This window comes from Folsomia candida, unplaced genomic scaffold (assembly GCF_002217175.1).
Source record: "Folsomia candida strain VU population unplaced genomic scaffold, ASM221717v1 Fcan01_Sc002, whole genome shotgun sequence".
Taxonomy (NCBI): Eukaryota; Metazoa; Arthropoda; class Collembola; order Entomobryomorpha; family Isotomidae; genus Folsomia; species Folsomia candida.
In genome coordinates, this window is record NW_019091194.1 from 6,361,566 (window position 1) to 6,387,904 (window position 26,339).

The window sequence follows — 26,339 nt, forward strand, 5'->3', positions numbered from 1 at the left end:
AGAAAGAGAGAATAAAGGATGAAATATGTATATGTAATGTAGATATATGTTTATTTTTTAGTTTTTTTTTATCTGGTAAAAAAGTTTCAGATCCTGACACGAGATAAATACTATATTATTTCAGTTTATAGTGTGATTAGGTATAAAAGAAAAGATTACATTAATATGTCAGACGATATTGTACACACTTTTCCTATTTTACACTCGTTTATTTTAAATAGTTGGCTTGTATGCATAAATCTATTGCCCAGTTAAAGACCTCATAAAGAAAGAGATAATTTGTTATCAAGAGCTAGTACTTCACTCAAGTAACATTATACTATCGTTATTACCCAGTTTTAACAAGAACAAAGGTTCATATAATATTTACGTCACGTTTGTCTTTCGTTCACTCACTCACTCGTTCGTCATTAATAAATATATTACGGCGGATCTTAAAAAAGGACGCTGAAGGGGTTTGATTATGAAAAAGTCACTGTTTTGATCAAGATATATTAGAATTCGTTATTAAAATTGGAATATAAAAATTGGAAGATCAGTTGGAATCAATAATTGTACAGTGTATAGATTATTACGCTTTGATACAAATTGAGAGTACAATCAGTTCAAATGGTACACTTTACATATAAGTTTTAATGATCTACATGCGGGAGAAGCTACTAGAGTATAGTGCTTTCACCTTTACCTAGCAAAACTGTACAGTTAGTTACGAAAATTTTGACTTATTTAAAATATTATTATACAGAGAATTATTGACACGGAGAGGAGATGTAATGTACAGAGGGAAGAGCTGGCTGGAAACTGCTTTACTTTTTACTTCTTTCTTCTCATGATGATGATGATATGATGGGAGATTCTTCTTCTCGTTTCTTTCTCTCTCCTTATATATTTGCTGGAATATCCAGATCCAGCAGCAGAAAGAAGCATTAAAAGAAGAGGGTTTACTTGCTTTATAGTTGGATGGACTCACGGCACAAGTCAAGGACAGTCAGACAGTCAGCCATGCCGTATTGCCATCATGCCATGCTCACCTTTCTTCATTTGGAAGGATAGGGTTGAAGCATTATTAAACAAGCTGCAAGTAATAAGCTAGCTGGCACTGGGTAAAGGAAAATAAAAACATGTGCACCTTTACATAACATAACACACCAAAACTGAACTAAACTAAATTGCATGGATGGATGGGACTTGTTCTTCTTACTTACTCCATATCTGCTACTTCAAAGTATATACATTAGCAGGAGCCCGGGAGCATTTTTACTATTTTTCCTCTCATATTGAATTGAGGTGGTTCAATAAAGCTGGTCTCATGGTTGGTAGTGGCATGTTGTTTGCTATATAATAACTGGACGGGAGGAGAGCTAGGATTTTTGGTGGTGAAGATGATGATGATGATATGATGATTGTTTTCCAACTTTTTATTGAGGTGGACGGACGGAGGGACTGGACGAGAAGAAGGAAAGAAGAAATGATGAGTTGAAATTGAGAATTGTTGAGAGATTTGTTGGCGAGCCGGTCGTCTTGTTTTTGATGTTGAACTGACGGACGATTATATGGTTAGGTAGAGATTCATACATAATAAAAGTGACTTATCCTTAGCTGGTAGGTACTAGTTAGTTATACAGGATTTGTAGGTGTTACGAGTGGATTACACAAAAGTTATTGCATACAACACGCAATAAGTTCCAAGAATACAGTATATTGACAAAAAATGAGTGGTTCATGCTGCTATATTGATTCATCTTTACACAAAACTGAATTTGATATACATGGTTTAAGATAATATTTGCGATTAGATAAAATCTGAATTAAACATTTTGCATTATTCGGAAGAAACGGTGCGTGTGCGGGGTTTGACTAATCAATTCATAGTCTGATTCTAGTACCACACTTCAAATTTGAAATGACTAGAGTATTTAAAGCTAGGAAGCGAAAACTTTGCACTACTGTTACGAAAACTATTAATAATAACTTAGTGACTTGATTGATGTTGTAAACTATGACTTGAACTTGATGAGCTTAGCCGAAGTGGGTTTGAAACTCTGAAAATATTCGGAAGCATTGCGGCCAGCGCGTGGAATATTTCTTCAGGCATGTCCTATAACAAGCTAAACTATTAGCACATGTTGTGAATTTTGCCAATTTATCCGTTGTTCAGTCACATATGCACTTACCTTTGGAACAACAAACTGCAGATTCTTCATTTCTGCTCCTCCCCAAGAAGCCATCTCGATCATGAACCCTTTGACACATTTATAAACTAATTCCGCTCGTCGAGAACACCAACCAACCGTCATTCCCTATAGATAAATTTTGTTTTACTCAATTCAAAGGCGTATAATTTTTTGTATACATAAATAAAATAAAAATTTAATCGCAAGTAAAGAAATATATGAAACAAGTACCTCAGTCATCTCATGAGCCAAGAGAGCAGGAACTGTAATTGTAGTGACTTCGTTAAGGCAAGCAATCTTTAAAATATTCCGGAGTCCGAGAATAACGGGATGGCGAGAATTAATGTTATCCACTGCACAAGAGAACATATTACAGAAAATATTACAGAATATGATCATGCATTAGACTATATTACAGATGATAATGTATGTATAAATTCATGAAATGCATTTTACACTCACATCGGTTTAGTGAACCCTGATTGCAGACGAGATGGAATACAACATGTGCAGCGTTCAAATTGGAGTGTCTCGTTAACAGAAAGTCTCCAGGTTTGAGCTCAATTTTATTTTGATTATAAAACTTGAGTTGGGTCTCCAAGCTTTCGAAATGGAAATCTGTTGTTTGATTTGTCAACTCGTTCAAGTCTAAAGATGGAGGAGACATGTCAGAATTAGAAACTGAAGCGAAAAAGTTCACTAAGTTTTCATAAATTTTTAATAAATCAATTTTTTCTTACCCTTTTCCACAGAATCATCATTATACACATTTGGTTCCGTGTCAGTCAATAAAACAATACCAGAGAGGTCAGAAGAATATAAGGATATTGCCATCTGCAGACGTTGTGGACTAATTTCTCTCGAGCTGAGTTAGCAAAACAAATGCCTCAATTTATTTATGTACGATGAACCTATTTTAACTATTCTAACTAACCTTTCATTTTTGAACCGTAAAAAGTCCATGATTGGGTTGCAGCAGAGGAGTCGAATGTTATAAGTTTGCTTCAACTGGGAGCCGAGATGAATAGTGAAACTTTCTTGTATATAGGAATCTTCTCCAGAACCACCTTCAGCCCCAGTTTCATCACGATAGCTGATCATTAAAGAGTCTATAAAAAATGATGTTGAGATCTCGTTAAACAGCATGGATAAGGAGGAGGATAACATGGATATCTCAGAGGATGATAATGTTTACTTTTATTAATAGCAATAAATATTAAAATATTTACCATCGAATCGAACGGATAACTTTTTCTTCATATTTTTCTTAGAATTTCCAGCGCCTCCTGCGTCTTGTTCTTCAGCATTTTCAATGTAGTAATCCTGATAAGTGTGCACGACCCAAGACCGGAATTCTCTTTTCTGAGAAGCCTTCTCGCTTTCTATCAAACTTTCCCAACGGGTAGTCACCATGTGTTCCTCTTCCATATGGAGTCGTTGAAGGGCTGAAGTGTCTGCCGTAGTTCCATTTTGTGTAGCTTGGCCAACAGCGCTCTTTAGTTCATGGTAGTGTCTGTCCACAAATTGATATATAAATCAAATTTATAAACAACAATAATTTGTATTTTAAATACCTTCCTCTCAACTCAGCCAATTCGTTTCCCTTTTTACGAAACGACTCTCTTATTAATGAGTTGAGGGCACTTTCTTTCCTCAATAAGGATACGAGTAGAGGGGAATGTACCAGCGAATGATAAGCATCCGCAAAAACTTCGTCATCGCCAACAACTTCCGGTGGACTAAATTCAAGCGTCTCCTAGTACATGGCATGACGCACATTTACGTTTGATAACTTTCTAAATGTATGATAACCTAGTCCATAGTTAGGCGTGTCTAAAGTCTTACGTGCATAAACGATTTCTCCAACTCGAGGATATTTGCTTCAAGCTTTGATTCCTCAACGTTTGTTTCGCTTGATAAAAAACCAAAATTTTCCCTTCTTACAAACTCCTTTAATTTGTCCTCCACTTCTGTGTAAAACGCATAGAACTCGGTATAATTTGGTTCACTAATAATTTACTTATTATGCATTTGACCATACTTACACTATGCTTACCATCTTCAAAAATAATTGGGAGATCAAATACTGTCAAAATTCTTTGTGTAAATTCCAGAATCCTAGTCTCCGGAAATGGAATTTCTACAGGAATGTCGATCTTGAAAATGTGATCTCCTTTTGTCAAAATGATATGGAAGTCCTTCTCCACCCCACCATTGCTCGATTCCATCATCATTTTCAAGCTTAATTATCCGTCTGAAATATTATTACTTATTTCATTTATGGGTTCGATTAAATTCACAAATTTTAAATCTCAAATTGAGTTCTCAATTTTAGTGGTTAAAAAAGTTAAAGTTAAAAAATCGGATGATAAATAACCATTCATTCTTTGCACTAAAATTAGCTTCCGGTAATAAAAATTACCCTATACTTATCAAGCAGCCCCACCCCCCGGATAAGGCTACCCCCATCAAGAGACTCTAAACCCTGCCTCTTACTGCCAAAATCCAATACAGTCAGTTGTCAACTGAACCCACTTTGAAAAGCACGTGTTCTGTCTTTATTTAATTGACCCAAACTTAAACCCTTCAACGTTATTACTCGGTGAACCTTTGCCCAGGATAAAAAGGTAAGAACGACTCACCTTATCTGCAACCTGTTGACTTGACACCATTGACACGAACTGTTTGTGTGGAGTGGAGATAAGTTGTAACTTGAAGTCTGTAAATATCAGCCCACATTATTTTTTGAGACGGGTCCCGGGTTAGAAATGCTAGTCCGCTGGGGATCGTGATAGAGGACTCCCGCAGTCCAACTAGAATATTTTTACTTGACTCAAAATAACGCATGCAATTTGCTTACACCTTGTGTTGCAACTTGAGATTTTTTTAGTTTTCTACACGAGGACTTTAAATTTCAAGCTTATGATCTGAGATTACCTAGTTAGGATGAAATCCATGAAACGTGAAATCCACAGACTAAAATTTTCTCAGTTTATATGAAAGTCTCATTTTTCCTCCTGAAAACCGTCGTAACAAATGGGCATAATTTCTCGTTTTGGCAGATGAGTTTCTTTTCGCCAAAGGAGCTGGTGGAGGAGGGTGACCTGGTCATCCTCTATCTCTCGGTCAACTCCCAGTATCCACTTCAGGTTCGGAAAACAATTAAGAATCGCAACGGGCAATGGGTGGAGAACAAGTTTCAGTCAATTTATGGTATTTTGGACGTCTATTCTTTGGTGGGTAAACGGTACGGGGAAAAGATTCACCTCCCCAAAGGTTGGGGTTATATCCTCCGACCAAGTTGTGAACTTTGGACGAAGAATGTTCCACATCGGTGAGTAATAAGTAAAAGTTGTAGATCTTTTGAGTTATTCAGTTTTATTTAATCGAACGTATTTCTTCTCCAGAACACAAATCATCTACACGCCAGATATCTCAATGATTATAATGGGGTTGGGATTAATTCCTGGGAGTACAGTGGTCGAAGCGGGTAAGAAATCTATGAATTATAGTTCGTGCATATCTAATTAATACAATTAACCCTTATCAATTTTGCCATATGTCCGTGGCAGGTACTGGAAGCGGTTCTCTGTCCCACGCCATCATTCGAGCTGTTCATCCTACTGGGCATTTGTACACTTTTGACTTTCACGAAAAAAGAGCTGATGCTGCTAGGGTGGAATTTAAGGTAAACTTGTGTAAAATTATTGCAATAATATCTTGATTTATTATACCAGACATATTCATAATATTTTTACAAATGTACACAAGTGCTATTCTATTTGCAAAATGGAAAGTCTAGACTAGATATAAAATTCAGCTACATATTTTATGACACTCATAATCCCATAACTTCATTTGGACTTTGTTTTTCATTTTCCAAATTGTATGCAAAAAAAAATAATTACCATTTATTAAATTCTGACTTAGGGGCTGGCATTATGTAATTGGTGTATTAATTTAAAATTAAAATTACGCATAAATAAAAAATAGGAGCTTGGGGGTGTAGTATATAGACTTTTAAATATCTGAGACCAGCAGATTCTGCACATAAATACGTAACAACTTTAGCTGGTGGACCGTTGTGTTTGTAATGAATTGCTCAGGATTTCATTTCATTGTTTTTGTTCAGAGATTAAAATGAGAAGGGAAAGGTTGGTTTAGAATAAATGTGAATTCGTGCACCGGACTGAAAAGAAGTCTATATCCAAAGTGATTAGCAATTGTTGATAATTAGGCAGAGATACGCAAGAGGAACAAGCAAGAGAGGACTGTGGAGTAAATATATGTATGTAAGCATACATATATAGATGCATTAGAATAGGAAGGAATTCTTTAAGATGTTGATTAACTTGTCAGGTGAAGGAATCACGATGAGATGAGACCACGACCTCATCTCCTTCTGCCTTTCTGTATAATCGAGAGACGATGCCCCTTTTTACGATAAAATTAAATGTCTCATTTAAAATGGAATGATTATTATTCTAATATATCGAACCCTTGAGGTGATTACGACCAGAAAATTATTATTTTGCTTATTTATTGTACAGATTTTTGATGTATTAACTGATGCAGAATGAATTGGACAAACAAATTGATAAACTGTTCATGATTCACAGTTCACTATATAAAACTATGAGGTGCATTTTTCTCTAGCGTTTGTGAATCTTTTTCACCAATGATAACTTCCTTTTTTCAGTATGTCCTCAGTTTGTAAGCAGCAATGTATGTAAAAACACAGCGGCATTCACACCCACATGACTTGATTTACTCTGAAATTGTCTGAAATGCGGTGCGATACGGTTTCACAAATTCTTATGTGCGAGTTGATTTTCTCAACCGAGTTCATTCTTCCTGTTGGAATCTTTTTGCAAAAATAGTGATGAAAGTTTTTCATTTCATTTTTATGCAACAACTCTAACATCACTTTAGTTTTAGCTAATTAATCCATCACATCATTCATTATATTATTCGTATTATAATATTCCGCCCTCACTCCTGCACGACCAGAACGGTATCGTCACGACATCATCTTCTCATTTCTTTTGAGGAGATGGATTGTTTCAAGCACTCATTTTGAGAGAACCAGCCTTATTTTATTTGTGGCGTCCGTCCGCGACGACCATGCAGTGTTTCTAGATGGCCCCTTCCCTTAAGATTGGTCTTTCTTTGGTTTTCTTCATTTTGGTCATTATTGCCTTTCTTTCCCAGTTTAATAATATAATGCGTATTAGCCACAGCACGAATTTCTTGAATTGTTGATCACATCCTGCAGGGGGTCTCACAAACCAACTTTTGAAATATTTTCAATAAGAGTTCAAAACGTCAAAAGACTTGCTAATTAGCTCCTGTTCAGAAGGGAAAAAAGTTGCAAAAGAAAAGTTCATCTATAGACATAGGAGACGCGATCGAAGTACTTTATGGTACTTTGACTCGGCTATTGAAATCCACGTACATATATTACAATGAAGTGGCGTTCTCGTCTTCTTGAGACATGAATGAATTAAATCTCAAAATTGTTATATTTTCCAAATGTCAATTTTAGGGAGATAAATTATTATTCTGAAGCAATTTGATTTTATAATTTAATCCATTGTTTTTAGAGTCATATTTCATATCGAAAAGTTAATTGAATTTATATTTCTGCTAGCCATGAGTTTGTATTTATCAATGAGTCTGAATATGTCTGTATCTTTCTTATCATTCTTAACATTTTGCAGGATCACGGACTGAGTGACTGTGTGACGGTGGGGCATCGGGATGCGGTGTCTGACGGATTTGCAGATGTCATCCCATGCAAAGTGGACGCCGTATTTTTGGACCTTCCAATCCCTTGGGACGTGGTCCCTCATGTTCAAAAAGTTTTAAAACGAGGTAACTACTATAATTGATTATAAGTGGTTTAAACGCTAATAACTACTGATAAGCCAATTATGTACATGTGCACATACATATATGGCATCTGACATAACATTGAGAAATTACATCTTTTGACTTTACAGATTATTAAAAGTGATCTCAAATGGTCTAATAATTTGATAAATCCATCCATCTCATCATGAATTACCGATTGAGATGATATGATCTCGAAAGAATTTCTGCAAAATGCGGTAGATCACAGTGTGAGATAATACAGGAGAGGAAGAAAAAGAGGAAAACTTGAAACTTTCAAGTCTTTTAGAGATAGAGTTGTCCGATACATGCATATTTACAGCAGTCACAGCAGGCCAATGCATACCATGCACATACCATAATCTGGACTTGTTAATCTCTTTGCTGTCTGGGCGAATTTTTATTTTTCGTGAATTTCTACTTAATAAAAGAGAACTAGAGAGACGGTAAATCACCCAGATTGAAATTGGATGGTTCATATAGTAATAGTCCTACACGTCCAAGTAGTTTGCTAGTAAGTACAAGTCAAGTCATGATTTTTGGAAATTTGGATGCTAGTTTATTGCGATGAAATATTATATTTTTGATCATTACTGAAGGATTACATGCATGGTGGCATATTATATCCTATATAATAAGGGACTATATAGTACATAAATTCCCGATTTCTGAAAATCCCGTTTTCTAACAAGTAAAAGATGGAGATAAAATAATTTAATGCTGTTTTAATATAAAAATTATCTTGGGAAAGAGACGTTACATGTAGGAGCTCAAATGCAGTAGTGGTGAAACCCTTCACTGTGGGAAAGTTGTGCGATATGGGCTTGGACGGTCAGGACTTGTGAATTTATGGGCGGATTTTTATTTATGCTTTATCAAGTAATTGTGATTATTACAATGATGCTAGTCTATAGTAGTCCCAGTAGTAGTTGCATGTGAGATATTGGATGATTTGGAAATAATAATGTGTTATTAGTTGGGCTGCATTTGGGAGGAATTAAGAAAGAGACGCAACGGTAGATCTTGACGACTACACATTTTTATTGAGAAAATGTGCTATACAGTGGTGCAACTTTCTTCGATACAGGATCAATATCAGATATTGGTGCTTGAATGTAAAAAACGCCGATAATAAGCATGAGTAGTAGGATAGTTGGGCGGAGAGGCATATAGATACATGTTATAAATATATATGTAAATATGTAGTAAGTACTCTTAGGATTAGTCTATAGTTTGTAGATTTATTTCCAACTTTTTAAAAACAGGTAAATCGCAAATCCAAACCACGCCCGATTAACATTCATTTTTTACTCGATAGATTGTTATTAATGGTTTGTGTGTTTTTGAGATAAGAAAATTCAGAAAATACTAAAATGTTAGGAAATATGGATCATAAATAACCATGAGGAGCGTAATACATGTATGCATGCAGTGTTGTTAATTTAGTGCAAGAAAATTTTCAGCGACAGATATTAAGGAGTTGACTATATAACAACATAATTTTCAATTTTTTTCGGCCAAACAGTGAGTTGTATGAAAATTTCATGTTTTCCTGTTCATTAACTGTAGAGCATATGTACCTTAAATATTTTGATATCCGATATTTCTATTCCGTGTCGTGTTAAAACACATCAAAACTCATCGTATGCAGTGTAAACCATTTCACATCTTTGTACGAAACGGTTTACAAGATTTAAAAGCATTTGCTAAGTAAAGTATAAAATGTGGCTCCATTTATTTATTTATTTATTTTCACATTCAAATCCGGATTGCGTTTACTTTTTTAGTAAATTGTGAAACAATGCTTTTCGCACTTCTATAAAAATTGGTGGTTTGACTTCTAAACGGTATTTTACATTAATTTTCTTCCGTTTTTGCCTCATAAACAGAGTGGTTTAGTTTTCTTGGTCGGAATACGATTGAACAAGTTCCTCAAATCAGTCGTATTCATGTTTCTTATCCAATGCAGATAAGAAACACCTATGTATTTATTATGGGCAGAGTATATCGCGTATTTATATTGGTTCTCCTACTTTTTACTACTACCTTATTACTACTGGGACGCGATGAGGTTCTAAAAAACGTAAATTCTTTCAGTCGCCGGTCTAGGTTTAGGTCAATTACCGTTGTCTGGTTGCGTTGTCTGCGTTTAATTTCTCCACTCGAATTACTCTCTCCATCCAATTTAATAACACATTTTGGATTTGGTGTAGAGCTGGATAAAATGCAGATTTTTGAAATTTCACCCAAATCCGGTTTCTCCCAGCAGCATCAACTACTGCCTACAAAGCTGAGGAGCGGTGGTAAATATGTACATTCAAGTGGAGGATCTCCCAGGAAAAAGATTAGTTGGTGGTACTTTTCTGTCGGCTCCACTAAGGCAGCTCAGCAGTAGTTGAAGTTGAACAAGAATTTATAGAATCTGGATTGAAGAGTTATTAACCAAAGGATGGATGGGTGAAGAGTGTGGGAACCACCAGAAATGAGACCAAGAAGGAAAATAGTGGAGAAATATGGCTTAATTACTTTATTTTCATCAAGACTACGAGATACATGGCTGGTTAGACAAGGCCCACTTTTTAAAAATATTAAATGCACACAACATACATAAATATGTATGTATACCCTTAATCCCGGCACACATGGATTACTCTGCACTTCCAGTACATTTATATGTATAAATTATAGAGTTAGTTCATTCATTCATTCGCAAAAATATAAAGTACAATTTATGTAATGCTCGTATCTGACATCTAACAATATAGCCCAATAATTATACTTGCCCAGATTTGGATTAAAGATTAAAGGCCGAAGAAGGATAAGACTGTGAAAGTAATCCAAGAGCGTAAAAAGGTGTGAGATTCTGCTTGAGGGTCCGTAATAATACATCTTGTTTTAAATGATTGGTAGTTGAGTTGAGGGATGACGATTTAAACTGGAGTCAAAACCCAAAGGTTTTCTTTCTGCTTGTTATCCGGCTTCAATATTATGTTGTAACCTGGCAGTTTCATGTATGTACATAGTTTGTGAGTAAATGATTCGTTTCTGGTTTGGATGAACAAGGGTCAGCGTAAAACCAACGTTAGTTTTGTAGTGAGGATGAAACAGACTTGGTTCGTGGGATTTGTTTGTGGTTACGAGCCCTTGGAATAAATAGTTCCTGTAGAGGCACGTGCCAATAACTTTCAGATTTATTTATTTCTCGAAAATAAGTTTGGAACTACATTTTTTAAATGATCCGTTTTCTTAATGTCAGAATAAGGATTTAACAATTTTAAGGGATGAAAGATGCAGACAAATTGAGATACATAGATAACGAAGCTTTATTTGTGAGACTGGAGTATTATTCTCATCATCATCCTGTAAAAATCTTGGGTTATTTGAGATTATTCAAGATTATCAACTTGGAATTTAGCATTGGTTGGATTTCTTTCGCTAATAATTGTAATAAGGAAACAATCAGGCTGTGTGTAATGATGCTTCTCTCTGGTCTTGTCTTGTCTCTCAATACTGGGGTGCAATACCGGACTCTGTGAGATCATACTATAACTTATACTCCGTAAGTACGTATATATGTAACGTAACTCTGTTTGTGGTCTGGTCTTGTCTACGACTTGTCAATCACCATAATTATCTTTATCTCCCTCAAAATTACCTTCATCTTCTTTCTTTCATTCTTGGCTCAAGTATAGAATCAATAGCAAGTATCAGTCCGCCCGTAAAACATAGCTGTGTGGTACATAACATAACATACATCCTCCCAGGTAATTTGCACTCTCTTCTCCTTGGGCTTGGCCCGTGCTTTACTGCTTTTTGGTCAATTCTTCAAGAAAAACTCGTTACCCGTGTATTTGTGTGTGGTGAAGTTGGCAATCAACTTCTTCAGTATTCAACACCTTTCCTTGACTCGTAAGAAAAGATGAACATTAAAATTTTACTGCTGCAGCAATGCGCCCACAAAATGAAACTATGCATATGTGTACACACATCGGTATGTGCATATGTATGTAGGCATTAGGTGTTCATTCATGTATTGATGGTATTTGTTTGGGCACATGCCCAAAAGAATGGAAAATGTGAGAACACATAAGCGACTTAATCGTTTCCCGAAACTTGTAAAAGTTGATATTTCATTTTACTGCATATTTTTCAGGTGGAAAACTTTGCACCTTTTCTCCATGCATTGAGCAAGTGCAGAAGACCGTGGAGGCTCTGAAGGCGAGTGAGGACTTTATTCAGATTAAGAGCATGGAGGTGTTGCAACGACCCATGTCGATACAAACAAAGACATTGATGTCCATTGATTTTAATGATGAGAGTGGCTGTGAGCCTGCGGAAGATGGGTCGACAAAGAAACTGGCACCAGTAAAAAAAGATGCAAATAAGTTTCGCACGCTTTGTACCACCCAAACTATTCAGGGTCACACGGGTTATCTTACATTTTCAACCTTTGTTCCAGCAGCGGATAAATCTTCCTAAATACTTTGTTTGTAATACCATTTTGTTACAATTATTAACTATTTATTTGTCAATAAAAAGATTGACAGTAAAGCTTACTGTCTGCTAAAATGAAGTTTTGTTGGATAGTATCAGACTTACTAATCAATCAATATAAACTAATGTGTGGACACGTAGGGTATGAGAAGAAGGAAGGAAGAAAGCAGTGTATTATTATTGTGGATATTATTCAATAAATAAATCCATCAAGCTATTCATTGTCATTGTCGCCGTGCATATTCTCAAACCAGAAGTTAATGAATATTCTGCGACAATCGGGACAGACCTTCCGCAACCGCACAGCAGCAGGTCTCATTATTTTTTGCTGATAATATTGTGATGTACCATTCCTCGTACATTGGATTAATTAATGGATAAAATGCAAATACATGTGTATGGAAAAAGTAGATCAAATGCATATGTACATATGTATCGATTCACGTTAGGATTAATCAGAAAAGGCCTATTTAGGGAAGCATCCAACTAACTATATAAATGACAAATTTTACAGATAGTTATTTAGTTGCATATACAATCAGACACTGAAAATGCTCCCACTTTCAATCCGTTTTCATAAACTAATACTTGCATTATTAGTTTTTGTCGTGGCTCATGCATACTGTCAAGAATGTAGGTGTGTAACAATTCAAGAATGTGGGGACGGAGGTGGACTTATCAAACCTAGACATGTAAGGCAACATATCAAATATATTTAATCTGGTGTAAGCAATAAGCATTTAGTTATGATTTTTAATTAGAATGCGACTGCAATATGTAACGAAGGTCTTTACTATTGTTGCTTGATACTTGCAACTGTACAACCCTCACCAAAATGTGGGATTCACGACCCTGCATCAATCCCTGGATTTGCATATGGTGTTGGAAATGTGGTAAAAAACTTCAACTCGTTTTGAAAACGAAATACTCATTTTTTGCTGTTTGTTCTTTCATGTGCTTTTAGGCATTGTATCGAGAATTCCCTTGGCTTGTAAAAATCCTGGGGAAGGATGGCCAATATTTAGGATCTGGAGCACTAATAGATTCTCACCGTGTTCTCACTGTGGCTCATTTATTCCAAAATCAGTGCGCATTTTTTCAAGATAAATGTTTTCAGTTTAAATTAAAATTCGATAAAATTGCTCTGTTTCAGTAAACCTCACTCTGTCGTGGTTGGAATGCACACGGAAGTTGCGAGGGTTGTAGAAAGCACAGAGCACAAAGATTTCAACTGGGTCAATTTAAGCAATGATGTTACTATTTTGTATTTGGAGAGGAATAGTTTAAATTTGGGAGAGCTTTTTCCATTAGTAGGGAAAGTATGCTTACCTCACGAGGAAGAATTTCTACAGGGTGGGAAAAAGTATGTCAATAGTTATATAATACAACAGTTTGGGCTAGTAGTTGTTAATTCAAGTATTGTCCATATGTATATTTTGTGCATTTTGTAGCTGCGTCCTTTCAACCTTTGGAGAAAACGGGTACCCCATCATCCGGAAAATTAAAATGTCGTTACTGTCAGGCCAGGATTGTCAAGATCAGTTCAGACGAACAGGAAAACTAGGACCCGGCTTTCACTTGAACAAAAAAAGCTTCATTTGTGCAGGAGGAAGCGAGCCAGGCCAAGACGCGTGCGAGGTACGTACATATGCATAATTTGTGGGTCGCAATTTTATTTTTTAAATAAATATAACTTGTGTATATGTAATAAATAAGTATGTGACGATTATAGGGACATGGTGGATCTCCACTAGTTTGCAAAATTGATGGTCGCTTCTATTTGGCTGGTCTAGTTTCGTGGGGAGTTACCAAAGGGGATTGCAGCGATAGAGGCAACTTTCCCGGAGTTTATCTTAACGTTGCCCACTATGCAGGATGGATTCGTGACAATTAGTGGAAAGCAAAATTTGCCCAATGAATTTTATACTTGTATGTTTTTCGATATTTTTGTATTTATTTGCTATCTCATCAATCGCATAATATATGTGACCATACTCTTTGATTAATTGTTACACAATACATAAATAAGTAATTAATTGTATGTATCGAAACTTTACAAATATTTCATATGCTTATATTTAATCTGTATATATATTGAATTCACTCACATAATTTAGCTAAAGCTATTGTCATACCTTGCTTGCGTTTAATGTGATGTATTCTCTGACATCTGTACAGTATGCACAGTCTGATTAAATTAATTAAGCTATTCCTATGTATTAATATTTGCAAAAAAATACACAATTTTTGGTCTAGGCTACCACCGACAAAGTTGCATGGCCTTCGTGCATAGGTGTGTATACTACGATGCCGGTCTTTCACAAGTATGTAAATAAGTGCAGCTGGTTAAGATATTCACTTAAAATATTATACCTAATTAATTATAGAATCCGTATCATGAGTGAAATGGATACAATTAAACATGTTTAAACAAAATCGAGCAATTACTCATTTTCTCCCTGATTATGCTATATTATATACTGCTTAACTATTCCACAATGGGTTGATAATTAATGAGCATCTCACCTCACCTCACACGTTGTCTTGTGTTGTGGTTTGTAATTTTTTGTCTTTTGAAACAAAAGGGCTTCGTTAACATACTTGTGTTTGTGATGTGAAGCAAAGGAATGAATAAGAAATACCCAACTAACTTTGCTTGTTGTTCTGCTCACCCTATTGTTTCATACTTACTTACTACGTGCATATGCATGTATATCTACCGTTGTTGTTGTTGTAACTTTGTCTCATTTTGTGTCTTTACTCAGAATGAGATAAAAGAACTTTGACTCAGTTGTTGGATCATTATTCATACACATTTCGTAGAGGAATCAAGGGATGTTTTTTTATCTAACGTAATGGTGAACTATTGGGGTTCGTGATTGGAATTCTACACAGAATTCCACATAAAAGTGTGAGGGGCATTTTGATAAAAAATTAAGGCTTTAAAAATGCTAATGCAACCAATTGAATAAATTGAGACGTTTTATCCGAGTAATTAAGACACAAAATATGGAAAACAGATCAGCAGATCCGATTTATGTATGCACGTAGCAATATTATTGCCTTGGACTTGATTTCAATTAGATTTACAGAACTTGGGTGCGATTTTGTTTGGTATAGATGTAGATGCGTTGTGGTGGTTTGGTTTTCTTGATTTGATATCTTCATGTCCAGCACAGACGTCACTTTGGCTCATAAACTCTCCCATTTTATTGGCTTGTTTTCCTCATTTTCTGAAATTGGAGAGAAGCAAAATTGTTTATGGCGATAACTTGAAATCTCCCAAAGTTGGAATAAAATCATCCCAATTTAAGAGTACATTGTACAATATATATAACATTGGGTAGAAATATTGCCAATTATTTAATGCATGGCGAACCAAATGTTGAAATTGTTGATAACTTTTTAATTTTTTATAGAAATAATCTGACTCCAGTTCAAAAGAAGCAGAGGTATCTCGTACAAATGATTTCTTCCCACATTATGAAATATGGAGTGGGTGGAATACATTATCGAGTGTGTAGTACCCCTAACAGGAACCAGAAGGGTTGCTTATATCGATTCCACAAGGAAATGTTCCGTGTAAATCTTCCATGAATAAGGAAGGGAGGAAAGGATGCGATGTGAGATCAGGAGATTGAATCTGGACTCGAGAAAGCAAGAGCAAAAGCGTACAACATGATGCACCACATAAAATTCTTGAGGAGAGGAATACGTTCATACACGGATGATGAACATGAACAGATACTTGAAACAGGTATCATGGGCACCCTTTGTGCAGAATAAGAAATATCAAACTGGACATGGAGATGAGGATTAGAAGTTAAGTGGACCGTGGGAAAGCGGCTATCATCCAATGTCCATCCTTGCACATAACCAGCCAACAAAGAACCGATCTATATCCATGTATTAAAGTCATTAATAAATGCAAGATGAGAAACACGGCTCAGAGTTTTAGATCACAATATCGTCATCCACACAGTACAGCGATGGAAGTATTTAAATATAAGTGCACAAGAGAATTAGAGTTTGTTAAATGACGACCGATGATATGAATTTCTTTCATCTCCGCTATGAAAATCACAACAACAAGCCAGAACAAGAGTGACCAAGTATAGATGCCAAGTGCGATATGGACTAAGAAATAATAACCAGCTTTTTTGAATTTGTATAATTTTGTGAATTTGAGTTGGAGTCTTGGAACTCCCATCATTTTCACACATTATCACATTCTTCACCGTATCCCAAGCATAAAACCAGTCTTGGTTAACTCAACGCAACTTTAAACCCCAAGCTAACCAACCGACTGACCATGTAGTAAAGAGACTGCATGATACAATCCTATGTGAACTATGCTCTTGTACATAATTGCAACAATGGCCAAGTTGAAAAGAGGTAGAGAGGTAATTTGAGATGAGATATGCTCCTGCCCACCAATACTACATAGTTCGTTGTAAGCATGCATCATCTGATTGATAAGGGTGAGTAAGAGACGATAAGCTAAAATCATTGACGAGCGAGATTCACATTTCTTCCTGGCCTTATGGTTTGTACATTTAATACGGTGATACAAAACTGCCTCCTCGCCTTGCAAAGTTATTGAGATTTCTCACGGAAAGAGATGAAATATTTTTGGTAAAATTTTCTGTAAAATTCTGCTTTTTAGGAAGGAACGTGCCCTAAATGCGAAACGAGGAGGTTCTGTCTCTAACTTTACTTGGGATTGATTTCTTTCTTGTTTGTATATCATCTCTTGCTTTCTTTAAATATTGTTAAAAATTGTTTGCAAGGCAAGGGTCACCTTCACCCCGTTGAACCAAATAATTTATTACGGATAAGCCACGAATTTTAAGTATTATAAAGAGTTGCTTCATTCATTAAAATAAATTAATAAAGTCATGCCTGCATGCATGAAGCAGGTTCCATGGGTTACACTGCTAATTGGCAGACAAAGATTAATTAACTCCACTTTTCTGGAAACGGATTCAATTAATTTTAACGGGTGGTGGTGCATTCGTTGTAGGTACGTAAGTAGAAGAAAAGAAGAGTTAATGTAAACTGAAAAGTAGTAGTAATCCAAATAATCCGGTTTGAGAACAAAGGCAGGGTGTGCAAAGAAAGGTAAGGTCTCTATGTACGACGGAAAACCACACTGTGCATATGTACCTTTCGGAAATTTCTAATTACAAGATTCTCCCGATGAAGAAGCGTTTTTTTAACTTTCTGGATATGAATTCATGCAGAATTTAGCAAACGGTTTCTCAATAATAAAAACAGAATGGAGCAGAATCCATCCACCAAGATTTGTTTGTTGCTTTGTTTTGTGGTTTCACAGTGGGAGCTGTCGGTCCTTTAATAAACTCCAGATTCAAGAAGCGAAGAGAATAGAAGACCTGTTCCACTGGGTTGGACCCTCACTGATTCGAACTAGACATGGACTCGACTTGGTGGACTTTAAGAAGAAGAAGGAGAAGCATCGTGGGAAAGAAAAGGCATCAGAAGGAAAGTATGAAGACGTGGTAGTTTATTGCTCATGGCTTTTCTTAACTGATTATGATAAACATGTCGAACGGTATGAAACGTTGCAAATTTTCATGAAACAATAGGAACATTTTCATGGTAGGGAAGATATTACTGGTTTAAAATCTCACCATTGGTGTCAGACTCGGGAGTAGGTGGAAGTCTGTTTTCCTTGTTCGGGCTGCCCCCACTGTTTCCATCCCCCTGGGGAAGATGGTGATAAGGTGGAAGAGGGAAACCATAGCTGTACGGATGGTGATATGCTGCGACTGCTGGGAAATTGGGGGTGCTTGGAATTGACGACGGTGTCACTCCTGCATAATATTTTAATGTGTTAGTATATTTAGTGCTAAATTGCATCTAATCAACTACACTCATTTTATCGGTACTCACCTGAACTGTATGGAAGATAAGTGGGTACACAATGGATGAGTTCGCTGCTATTAATGTTGTTATAACAGGTCAAGTCTCGTTCCCCTTGAGGGTGACCATGTCCACTATGCCCATTATGGCTGTGATGGGTAATGGTTGCGAGATCTGGCACTCTCTGAGTCTGCCCTTCCCAGACGGGAGAAGGTGTCAGTGGACATGTCGTCATTCCCACCATGGTGGAACTGTTTTCCCCATCCAGACCTTTGTAAATATTTCTAGTTCGAGCCGTATGACCGCTGGAAATGGATGCAGTCGCCACTGACGCGGAAGAGGACGAGTGGCCATGATGAGAGTCGGAGAAAGTGCCCCTTTGTGCAACGGATGGAGGTGGCGATGCTGAAGTTGAGGATTCACTTCCACTCGACGACACCATGGAACCACCCTTCTTGAAACGCTTCCTACCCGGGAGGGAAGTTGAGGAGGAGCTGTTGGACACGGGAGAAATATTGGTCGTACTGATATGCACTTGTGATTTAGAGGAAGAGATTGACAAACTCCAAGACTGTTGGGGGGCTTGTTGTTGTTGTTGCTGATGGTGATTTTGTGAAGGAGAAGTTACACTGGAAGGACTAAGAACACTTTCCGTCTTGATTGTGTTAGAATAATATTGGGCTGCGTGGGTGGAGGAGGAATGATTGTGATGGTGGTGGTGGTATTGCTGACTTTGACCCTGGGAGTGGTGATGAGACCAGTAGGCAGAAGCGGCGGAGGTGTAAGGGTCGAAGGCGGACGACGACAGACTAAAATCTAGAGGAGACTCCTTGTCCCTGCGATTGAAAGTGTGCATAAATGACAACATGCTACTACCAAATATGTATGCATACATACATTTTTTGCGTAGAACTACAACTGCAAAATAACGAGACATTTTGTTTTCCTTACTTAACGCCCTGTTCGTACTGGTGATGGTGTGGGTGTGGCGGAGCGTAATGCGGGATGGGATGAGCACCGTAGGGATACCCATTTCCATTTGGGTGGGGGTGACCATGATGAAGGTGAGGCGAAGCCAACCCTTGTTGCACCATCTGATGGTGATGATAATGAGTGGGGTCATAGGTCGTGGGAAAATACGCGGCAGCAGCAGCCAGCCTGGCAGCGGCTGAAGGTTGCAATTGTTGTAATTGTGATGCCGTCGCACCAGCGGCTGCAGCGGCCGCGGTGGCAGCGTCAGGATAAGCGAGTCCATATTGCAACTTTGTCTGCACAGTGTAGTAGTGGTACAACCAAGAGTTTGCGCGCATCACTCCGGCTTCGCGTTCACTGAAATTACGAACCAAATTATGATTTTTTGTTTGTTAATTTTCATATTTTCATTTTCATAATTCCCAGCTACTTATGTATGTTGTTCATACGTATGTGCATGACACGCAAGCTAGAGAAAAGATTTAAACGGGGGCCACTTATATGTACCTATGTCCATACACATTAGTGCACATACACATGACGATTTAGTTGGTGCTACATGCTCACAAAAATCCACTTGACTATTATAACAACGTTTAAGCCTCAGCATATAGCAGAGTGAAAACAACACAATGGCATTTTCACAGTGACTTCACACTTATTTCTCAAATCATCCCCATTGTATGGTTATAATGTTTGGCTACTGTGTGCCCTGTAGTTTTCAAACATTTTCATCATCTCCAATACAAATAAATATCAAAAGAGTTTTCAAAATCACTTCAGTCCAAACCGTAAAGTATGTATCAAAAGCTCAAATAAGCTGTCATGTCAAAAATTTAACAGAATGTAGTAAGGACAGAGCTATAGACACGTAATGTGCATGTGCAAGCATACATTCTCGTTTACCAATCCATTGGATTCTTGACAAAGATAAAACAGGAAACCAATACTTGACCAATAGCCAAAATAACTTTGATTAATGATAATAATAATAATACAAGTTGACAAGTTTTTGTGTCAAGTAGTGAATAAATTGTCAAGTATATTTTTCCTCTTAAATTGCACACAGATATTTAGCAGCAGAGTCGAAATGGGTTTAGATTTTGGTGGAAAATAAATATTCAATCACTTCAATTTAGATGTATCCTACGTAGAATTATCAAGAATTAAGTAGTTGGCGAGGCGTTTTCAATTTTGGCTTAGGATTTGAATTTAGTTATGAATGAAAAATAGAGAAGGATCGAAAGAAAGGAGAGGAAGTTGTATGTATTTAAATGGTATATACATAAATAAGTAGTATATCGTAGTAATAGTGGTTTTTGGTGGTGTGGTGAATACCCTTCTCGTTAAGGTGATCGAGGGGGGTCTCCACCACAGCCAAACTTCAATATTTGTATTAAAAGTTTTCAAGCATTTTCCTTCAGATTTGCTGCTTCCACTTTTAGAAATTGAATACGGAATGAAACGGCACTTTTAATTTTAATTCATTGCATATTCCAAACATCTCCACCTTCAACTTGATCTAAACTGCATTTAATCCCAACCAACGTGCAACATTAAAATCAAGTTTGGTCAGAATTTCATGTTCATCTCCTGAATCTCACCCTCGTCTGAGGCTGCAGTTGTCAAGATTGAATATCCATAAGTAAAAGTCGTCTCATATTTTTATTACTATTAGCAGAGTGCAAAAGGTATTTTATCAGAAAAACCTTGAAATGCAACAAGTACGTAGTCCTGTAATTCATCCCATTGATATATAACGCAATATTCAGTGTTTACTGGGAAATTAACCGGTGCAGTTATTTAAAGTTGGTTGTATTGCATTGTATATATGTTGGCATTTTGTTTCATTTCTACTTAGGACCAATTTGTTTATGTGCAATGCAAGAATTTGTCACAGATTCGAATTCCCATCCAAATCCTGTAGGTCACAGTTGCATTCAGCCCAAATTCCTATGATTGTCTTTTCCTCTGGTTCTCTCTTATTTTTCTTAATGAATGAAAAAGGAGACACACCAGACACCCAGAAATCACAAAAGGGTGCATTGTCTCTGATTACAAAAAGACTTCGCTGTAGGTAAAAACGTACATCCAAGCGTGACCTTATGCTTATGCAACTTCTTGTGCCAAACAACTAACAAAAACACCATATACGCTACCATTTCAGAAAATATACTGTCACCCGTGCAAAAAACAATGAGAAATCAAAGATTGCAATTATGTATGTACGTATATGTACATGTATCAATCCGTATGATTTACCTCAGTACTTGGTTCGTGGCCACGATGACGGACTGAGTGGGGTGGGGCTGTGAACTAGAGTTTGAATCCGTCCCATCCTTCACTTGGAGGACGCAGTGAACCCCTAAAGTTTATTAAACATGTCAAAAAATGGCAAATGTATAGTAGATATCACATCCGTTATAGCGTTATGAAGAGAAAATTAATCAGCTCGGTCAGTTGAGATTGTGAATAATTTCTTCAAATACTCATAAACTCATTGTTGTTGCAAAATGCACTTTTTAGAATTAAAAAGTACATGAAATGAAAATCAACTTACATAACCACTCCCCTCCGCGAGTTTCCATTCTAAGGAGAAGGATGCACGACTTTTCTTGGTCGGACTGACTTACTGCAAACACATCGTAATAATATTATAAATACCTCAATTCATCTCGACTTGACGTTTAATACCAACTGATTGACTTATTTAATTGCAAAATAATTCTGTTAATTTGATAACTCGTCATTCCGTTTAATAAACCATCATCTCATCTTCTTCTCTTGTCTCTCTCTTTATCTATCTCTATTTCTCTGTTCTTAATCAATGACTTGCGAAAACGACTGAAAACAAACCCCAGCGGGAGTGAGGTGTACACCAAAGCAAATGCAGTTATTGTGTCGTCATCTTTCTTGAAGAGGAATATAAATGCTCTTGACTTTGACAGTTATTATCATCATTTCTCTCAATTGGACATAATCTAATGGAACATAATGTGTCATCATCATCATGAATCAATGCAATGCAATGCTATGCATGGACGCAAAACGCAGTGATTCGATGATGCTAGTAATAATATAATCGATGATGATGATCAATAAGAATCATTCACTTTGATCATCATCCATCACACGGAAATAGCAGATATCGGCGTCTTTAATCAAATCATGAAGACGTCAACTACATAAATTGTGAGAGGAATTTAATTCATTCAAACTAAAGCTAAGGACAGTCAAGGGGTTTGCAGTGGATATAAGACATACGTAAATAGTCACAAAAGTCACATTTTATTTTACAGTATGTACAGTTTTCCGCAAACATGTATAATAAGTTAAATAAAATGGTTTGAAATTATGTGCACTTGTAATCTTCCTAGATGGGTTGATACTTGTAAATGTGTGTGCACCTAAAGTCGTGCATATAACTGGGTGAATTTGTTCATGATTGCAAAGGGAGGAACGGCGAATAAATCACGAAAAGTCATGAACTGACTAGAGAAGAAGAGTAGTGAAAGATGACGGCATGCAGATATATTAGCGAGTAAATGCCGAGGATAAGAATTATTATTTATTTCTGTTGTGATCGTCCGTCAAATATAATTTTGTGTAATGTTCAAATATTTGTCAGTCAGTACTTATTGAATTGTGTTCTAGCTTTTTGAAGATTTAGCTTTAAAAACTTACTGAGTCGATGTTTGCCCTGCGCCTCTCTCATGTAGTTCCAGTGGACGAGGTGATACCACGACACTCCTCCCAGCTCTTGTCGACTATAACCTAAATAGTGTTCCCCACTGTGGACAAAAAATAAAATAAAACAAAAATCAATCACGATCCTTAATAATCAATCAATAAAAAGTCATTAGACATAAAAAAAATTAATGATGGTAACATGATCATTTTCTTTCTGTGGTATTCGCATTCATTCATTCAATCGTAAAAAGCGTGAGATTTTCGGCGGAAATAGTACGAAGATCATGAAACAAAAAAAGTAGTAAAATTCGGAAATTAATTTCCGTCCATTGTGTACAACTTATAAACAATTTTAGAAAGGTGATGAGACGAGTGCAACAAATTTTATGAGGTAAATAAGTGATGAAAATGAAGCATTATTAATTACAAAGAGTATGATAAATTGGCTTCAAACTCTAAAGTCCGGTGCTAGCGTTAAATGGTTTTCTCACGCTCATCTGCTCCAGAAAATTTGAGACGCCCACTAATTAATAATTGTTATTAAGGTTGGATTAAAAGCAGAGCTCAGAAAATAAAGAGCAATAATGTTATACATACTTAAATACATAAGTAGGAATTTTATTTATTTTGCAGATTTTCAAATACGGATCTGTAGCAAATACTTGCATGGATATTTACGTGTACATGTTTAACCAATACTATTAAGAGTATTGTCAAAATATTCTGTAATTTATTGTAAGGGTACACACCTTCAAGGTACCACAGACATGTATAAATACTGGAGGATTTCAAATAAATATCGTCCCTTCGAAGGGGTTTAGCACAGCCACGAGAATAAAGAAGGAGAGCGATATTACCAGAATGAAGAGTAAAGAAGCCGACTCGCGAGGATGAGAAGATGCAAGAAAACAAAGCAAGAAAATTTTTAATTGTGTTCCGCCCACTAATTCTTATAAGTTCAATCTCTCGGCTAAATAACTGCTTAAACTCATTCCTTCAGAGGATATTGGACAATAATGAGAAATAGCAAGTACTCTCCACTCTTATTCTAAATTTTGAAGCAAGCTCGGAAAAATTCGGGTTTTCCAACTGGCAACTTAACCAAATGAACAAGACTTTTCCAAATACATAGAAAAAAAGACACCTCCAACGCAAGAAGAATGACTTAAAATATAACCCTTTGCCATCATTACCACACTACTTATCACATTTGAAAACTCATCGGCTAGCCTTCCTAGTTATGCAGTCTTACACATGCATACTCACAAAGAGGGAAAAGAAGAACAACAATAAAGAACTGGATCAGTTTTAATAACACCAATAATGAAATGGAGGCAGCAACAGAGGCAAAAGTTAATTAATGTTTTTTTTTGTCCGAGCTCAGTTACAAACAAGAGCTGGATGACGTCCGTTATTATTAGTTAACAATAATTGTTCTCTTCTATGCCGGGGTAAACCTCAATAAAAAAATGTAATCCCAAAGTAGCAGCTTCCCTTTATCTTATCAAGGATATGATCAAAAATACGTTTATTTACAAAAGATGAAATTACTTCACAATTTTCATGTTATATTTGATTCAAGTTTTTTATACTCTTGGATCGAGATAGGAATCGGAAGAAGAAGACATGTTAATTATTGCAGGAAATTGAAGGATTTGACATATTGACACCTATTTCATTTATTTAACTCGAGCGTAAAGCGTAATTTGCATCTGCATCTGCATCTTTCTGTATTTTTTGTTACCATCTCTAAGATAACTCAATCTTCTTTGGAAGAAATGTAAATTACGAAGGCGTACAAATAAAATACAATAAAAAGCAATCCAAACAGTTGTCTAATTAAAGTCGAATATTTTATGAGAGACCGGACCGCCGGTGGTAGCAGGATGGGTGTTTCGAAAGATTTTGTATCAAATATTCAAGTATTTTGAATACGTTTCAGAAAATATTTTACCCAAGTAATCATAAGCAAACCGAAAATAATAAAAATAATAAAACTCACTTTTTGTCGCAATTCATATACTTCATGTCCATGGCGTGGATTGTGGTAAAGACGTTCGTAGCGCCTTGGACGACACTCTGCAGAATTATAATTATGCATTACATTTAACCTTATCCTGGATATTATGTATATGGCATCTTGCAGTTATATTTACATACCTCTCTAGTTTCCGGCATCGCGACAGGGGTGCAAGACCCGATAAAGACGGGCTCATTTCTCGAACACAGGGGAAGATAGGACAAGTACCGGCCTTGGAGCAGCACCACCTAAAAAAGTACATGCACATAAGTAAAGCCAACAAATTGGCACGAACCAAACCAGTTTTAACTTCAAATTATTTTGTTAGCATTATTTTTCAATTTGTGCATGGGAAATGTCGGACGGTAATATTTAATATGAAGGATAGATAAACAGGGGTGACTGCTCTCGTTATAAAATTTCAATCTCGGAAAACGGTCGACTTTGACTTTGTGTCACTGATTTGATGCTTGTTTACCAAGTTGAAGCTCATTATCATTAGCTCAGTTCATACATAGGAGTAGGACCAGACCAGAGATGAAGAGTGGACCTGACTTATTTTATTGGATTGCTCCCGAAGTACGCTGCTTCATAAGGTGAAGCATGTGTGTAATGGCCATAAAGGCAGAGAATGTGACCATGTCGGTGTAACAGGTTAAAAATTTGCCCTTTAATAAAGCTGTCATCTCCCTAACGAGTTCACCCATTACTTTATTTATTTAGTGTAATGGACACGTCCACTGATTTGCTACGCTTACTTCTGGAAGTTGATCTACTTGTTAACTTTTTCTGTAGAGTTCTATCAGTGTACATACGACGTTAAGTCTCTAGAATACTTACACGCAAGATGATTTTCAAAATTTGGTTTCACATGATTACTAGACTATGTAAAATGGCTGCGTGCTGCATCTTTTTGCAACAATGTATGCATGTATGTACCCAAGGATAAATATGCAGCCATATAGACTAAGGTAACAATGCGCTCTTTTAATTACCCCCTATGGTCCTCGTAACAATGTGACTGTAATTATTTAATTAGAATGAGCCAAGGTGGAGACTTTTTTGTACCGTATTATTGTTGCAAAAACTAATTAAAATTTGATTTCTTGTTGTATTTCTTGCAAATACACGTACCTTCTGATCACCGAATCGCATCTGCCTTCTTGCATTTCTGGAATAAAATAAGTTTAGTACATATCTTTTCAACTGCTAAA

General features: G+C 36.4%; 4 protein-coding genes across 9 annotated transcripts in view; 2 read left to right on the forward strand and 2 right to left on the reverse strand.

The window, feature by feature from the left end:
• Positions 1-96: 96 nt before the first annotated feature.
• Positions 97-4,972, reverse strand: LOC110844180 (protein C12orf4 homolog). Of its 6 annotated transcripts, none has more exons than XM_022090320.2 (11): positions 4,817-4,972; positions 4,231-4,428; positions 4,020-4,144; positions 3,749-3,930; positions 3,404-3,687; positions 3,109-3,283; positions 2,915-3,039; positions 2,637-2,822; positions 2,406-2,527; positions 2,175-2,300; positions 97-2,098 (listed from the first exon to the last, which is right to left on the reverse strand). In XM_022090320.2, the coding sequence occupies exons 2-11, from the start codon at positions 4,406-4,408 to the stop codon at positions 1,973-1,975; spliced, it is 1,629 nt and encodes a 542-aa protein (XP_021946012.1). In that variant the 5' UTR covers positions 4,409-4,428; positions 4,817-4,972; the 3' UTR covers positions 97-1,972. The 6 variants fall into 6 exon arrangements, with proteins under 6 accessions (XP_021946012.1, XP_035703575.1, XP_035703576.1 ...); XM_035847682.1 differs by lacking the exon at positions 4,817-4,972 and adding an exon at positions 4,597-4,728; XM_035847683.1 differs by lacking the exon at positions 4,817-4,972 and adding an exon at positions 4,552-4,569.
• Positions 4,666-12,639, forward strand: LOC110844181 (tRNA (adenine(58)-N(1))-methyltransferase catalytic subunit TRMT61A). Its single transcript, XM_022090324.2, has 6 exons — positions 4,666-4,801; positions 5,237-5,508; positions 5,582-5,664; positions 5,747-5,862; positions 7,895-8,048; positions 12,220-12,639. Exons 2-6 carry the CDS (start codon positions 5,237-5,239, stop codon positions 12,543-12,545), a joined length of 951 nt encoding a protein of 316 aa, XP_021946016.1. The 5' UTR covers positions 4,666-4,801; the 3' UTR covers positions 12,546-12,639.
• A 437-nt stretch (positions 12,640-13,076) lies between these two features.
• LOC110843051 (phenoloxidase-activating factor 2) lies at positions 13,077-14,779 on the forward strand. The gene is made up of 6 exons (XM_022088963.2): positions 13,077-13,252; positions 13,322-13,453; positions 13,525-13,646; positions 13,714-13,923; positions 14,012-14,198; positions 14,293-14,779. Exons 1-6 carry the CDS (start codon positions 13,112-13,114, stop codon positions 14,452-14,454), a joined length of 954 nt encoding a protein of 317 aa, XP_021944655.1. The 5' UTR covers positions 13,077-13,111; the 3' UTR covers positions 14,455-14,779.
• Positions 14,493-26,339, reverse strand: part of LOC110843294 — a 43,931-nt gene continuing 32,084 nt past the window's right edge. The window contains exons 6-15 of the mRNA XM_035848104.1: positions 26,260-26,296; positions 25,266-25,373; positions 25,108-25,184; positions 23,100-23,206; positions 21,976-22,047; positions 21,678-21,780; positions 19,395-19,772; positions 18,474-19,279; positions 18,212-18,394; positions 14,493-15,793 (exon numbers count right to left, since the gene is read on the reverse strand). Of these exons, the coding sequence (XP_035703997.1) occupies positions 15,753-15,793; positions 18,212-18,394; positions 18,474-19,279; positions 19,395-19,772; positions 21,678-21,780; positions 21,976-22,047; positions 23,100-23,206; positions 25,108-25,184; positions 25,266-25,373; positions 26,260-26,296 (1,912 nt within the window). The 3' untranslated portion in view covers positions 14,493-15,752. The remainder of the gene's footprint in view (positions 15,794-18,211; positions 18,395-18,473; positions 19,280-19,394; positions 19,773-21,677; positions 21,781-21,975; positions 22,048-23,099; positions 23,207-25,107; positions 25,185-25,265; positions 25,374-26,259; positions 26,297-26,339) is intronic.

Coding starts and splice junctions, on each gene's coding strand:
- LOC110844180 (XM_022090320.2), bottom strand. CDS start 4,408: ATGATGATGGAATCGAGCAATGGTGGGGTGGAGAAGGACTTCCATATC. Junction 3,688..3,748: donor TTGGCTGAGTTGAGAGGAAG/GTATTTAAAATA, acceptor ATTTGTGGACAG/ACACTACCATGAACTAAAGA. Junction 2,528..2,636: donor TCAGGGTTCACTAAACCGAT/GTGAGTGTAAAA, acceptor TCTCTTGTGCAG/TGGATAACATTAATTCTCGC.
- LOC110844181 (XM_022090324.2), top strand. CDS start 5,237: ATGAGTTTCTTTTCGCCAAAGGAGCTGGTGGAGGAGGGTGACCTGGTC. Junction 5,863..7,894: donor CTGCTAGGGTGGAATTTAAG/GTAAACTTGTGT, acceptor AACATTTTGCAG/GATCACGGACTGAGTGACTG. Junction 8,049..12,219: donor TCAAAAAGTTTTAAAACGAG/GTAACTACTATA, acceptor CATATTTTTCAG/GTGGAAAACTTTGCACCTTT.
- LOC110843051 (XM_022088963.2), top strand. CDS start 13,112: ATGCTCCCACTTTCAATCCGTTTTCATAAACTAATACTTGCATTATTA. Junction 13,253..13,321: donor GACTTATCAAACCTAGACAT/GTAAGGCAACAT, acceptor ATTTTTAATTAG/AATGCGACTGCAATATGTAA. Junction 13,647..13,713: donor GCTCATTTATTCCAAAATCA/GTGCGCATTTTT, acceptor GCTCTGTTTCAG/TAAACCTCACTCTGTCGTGG.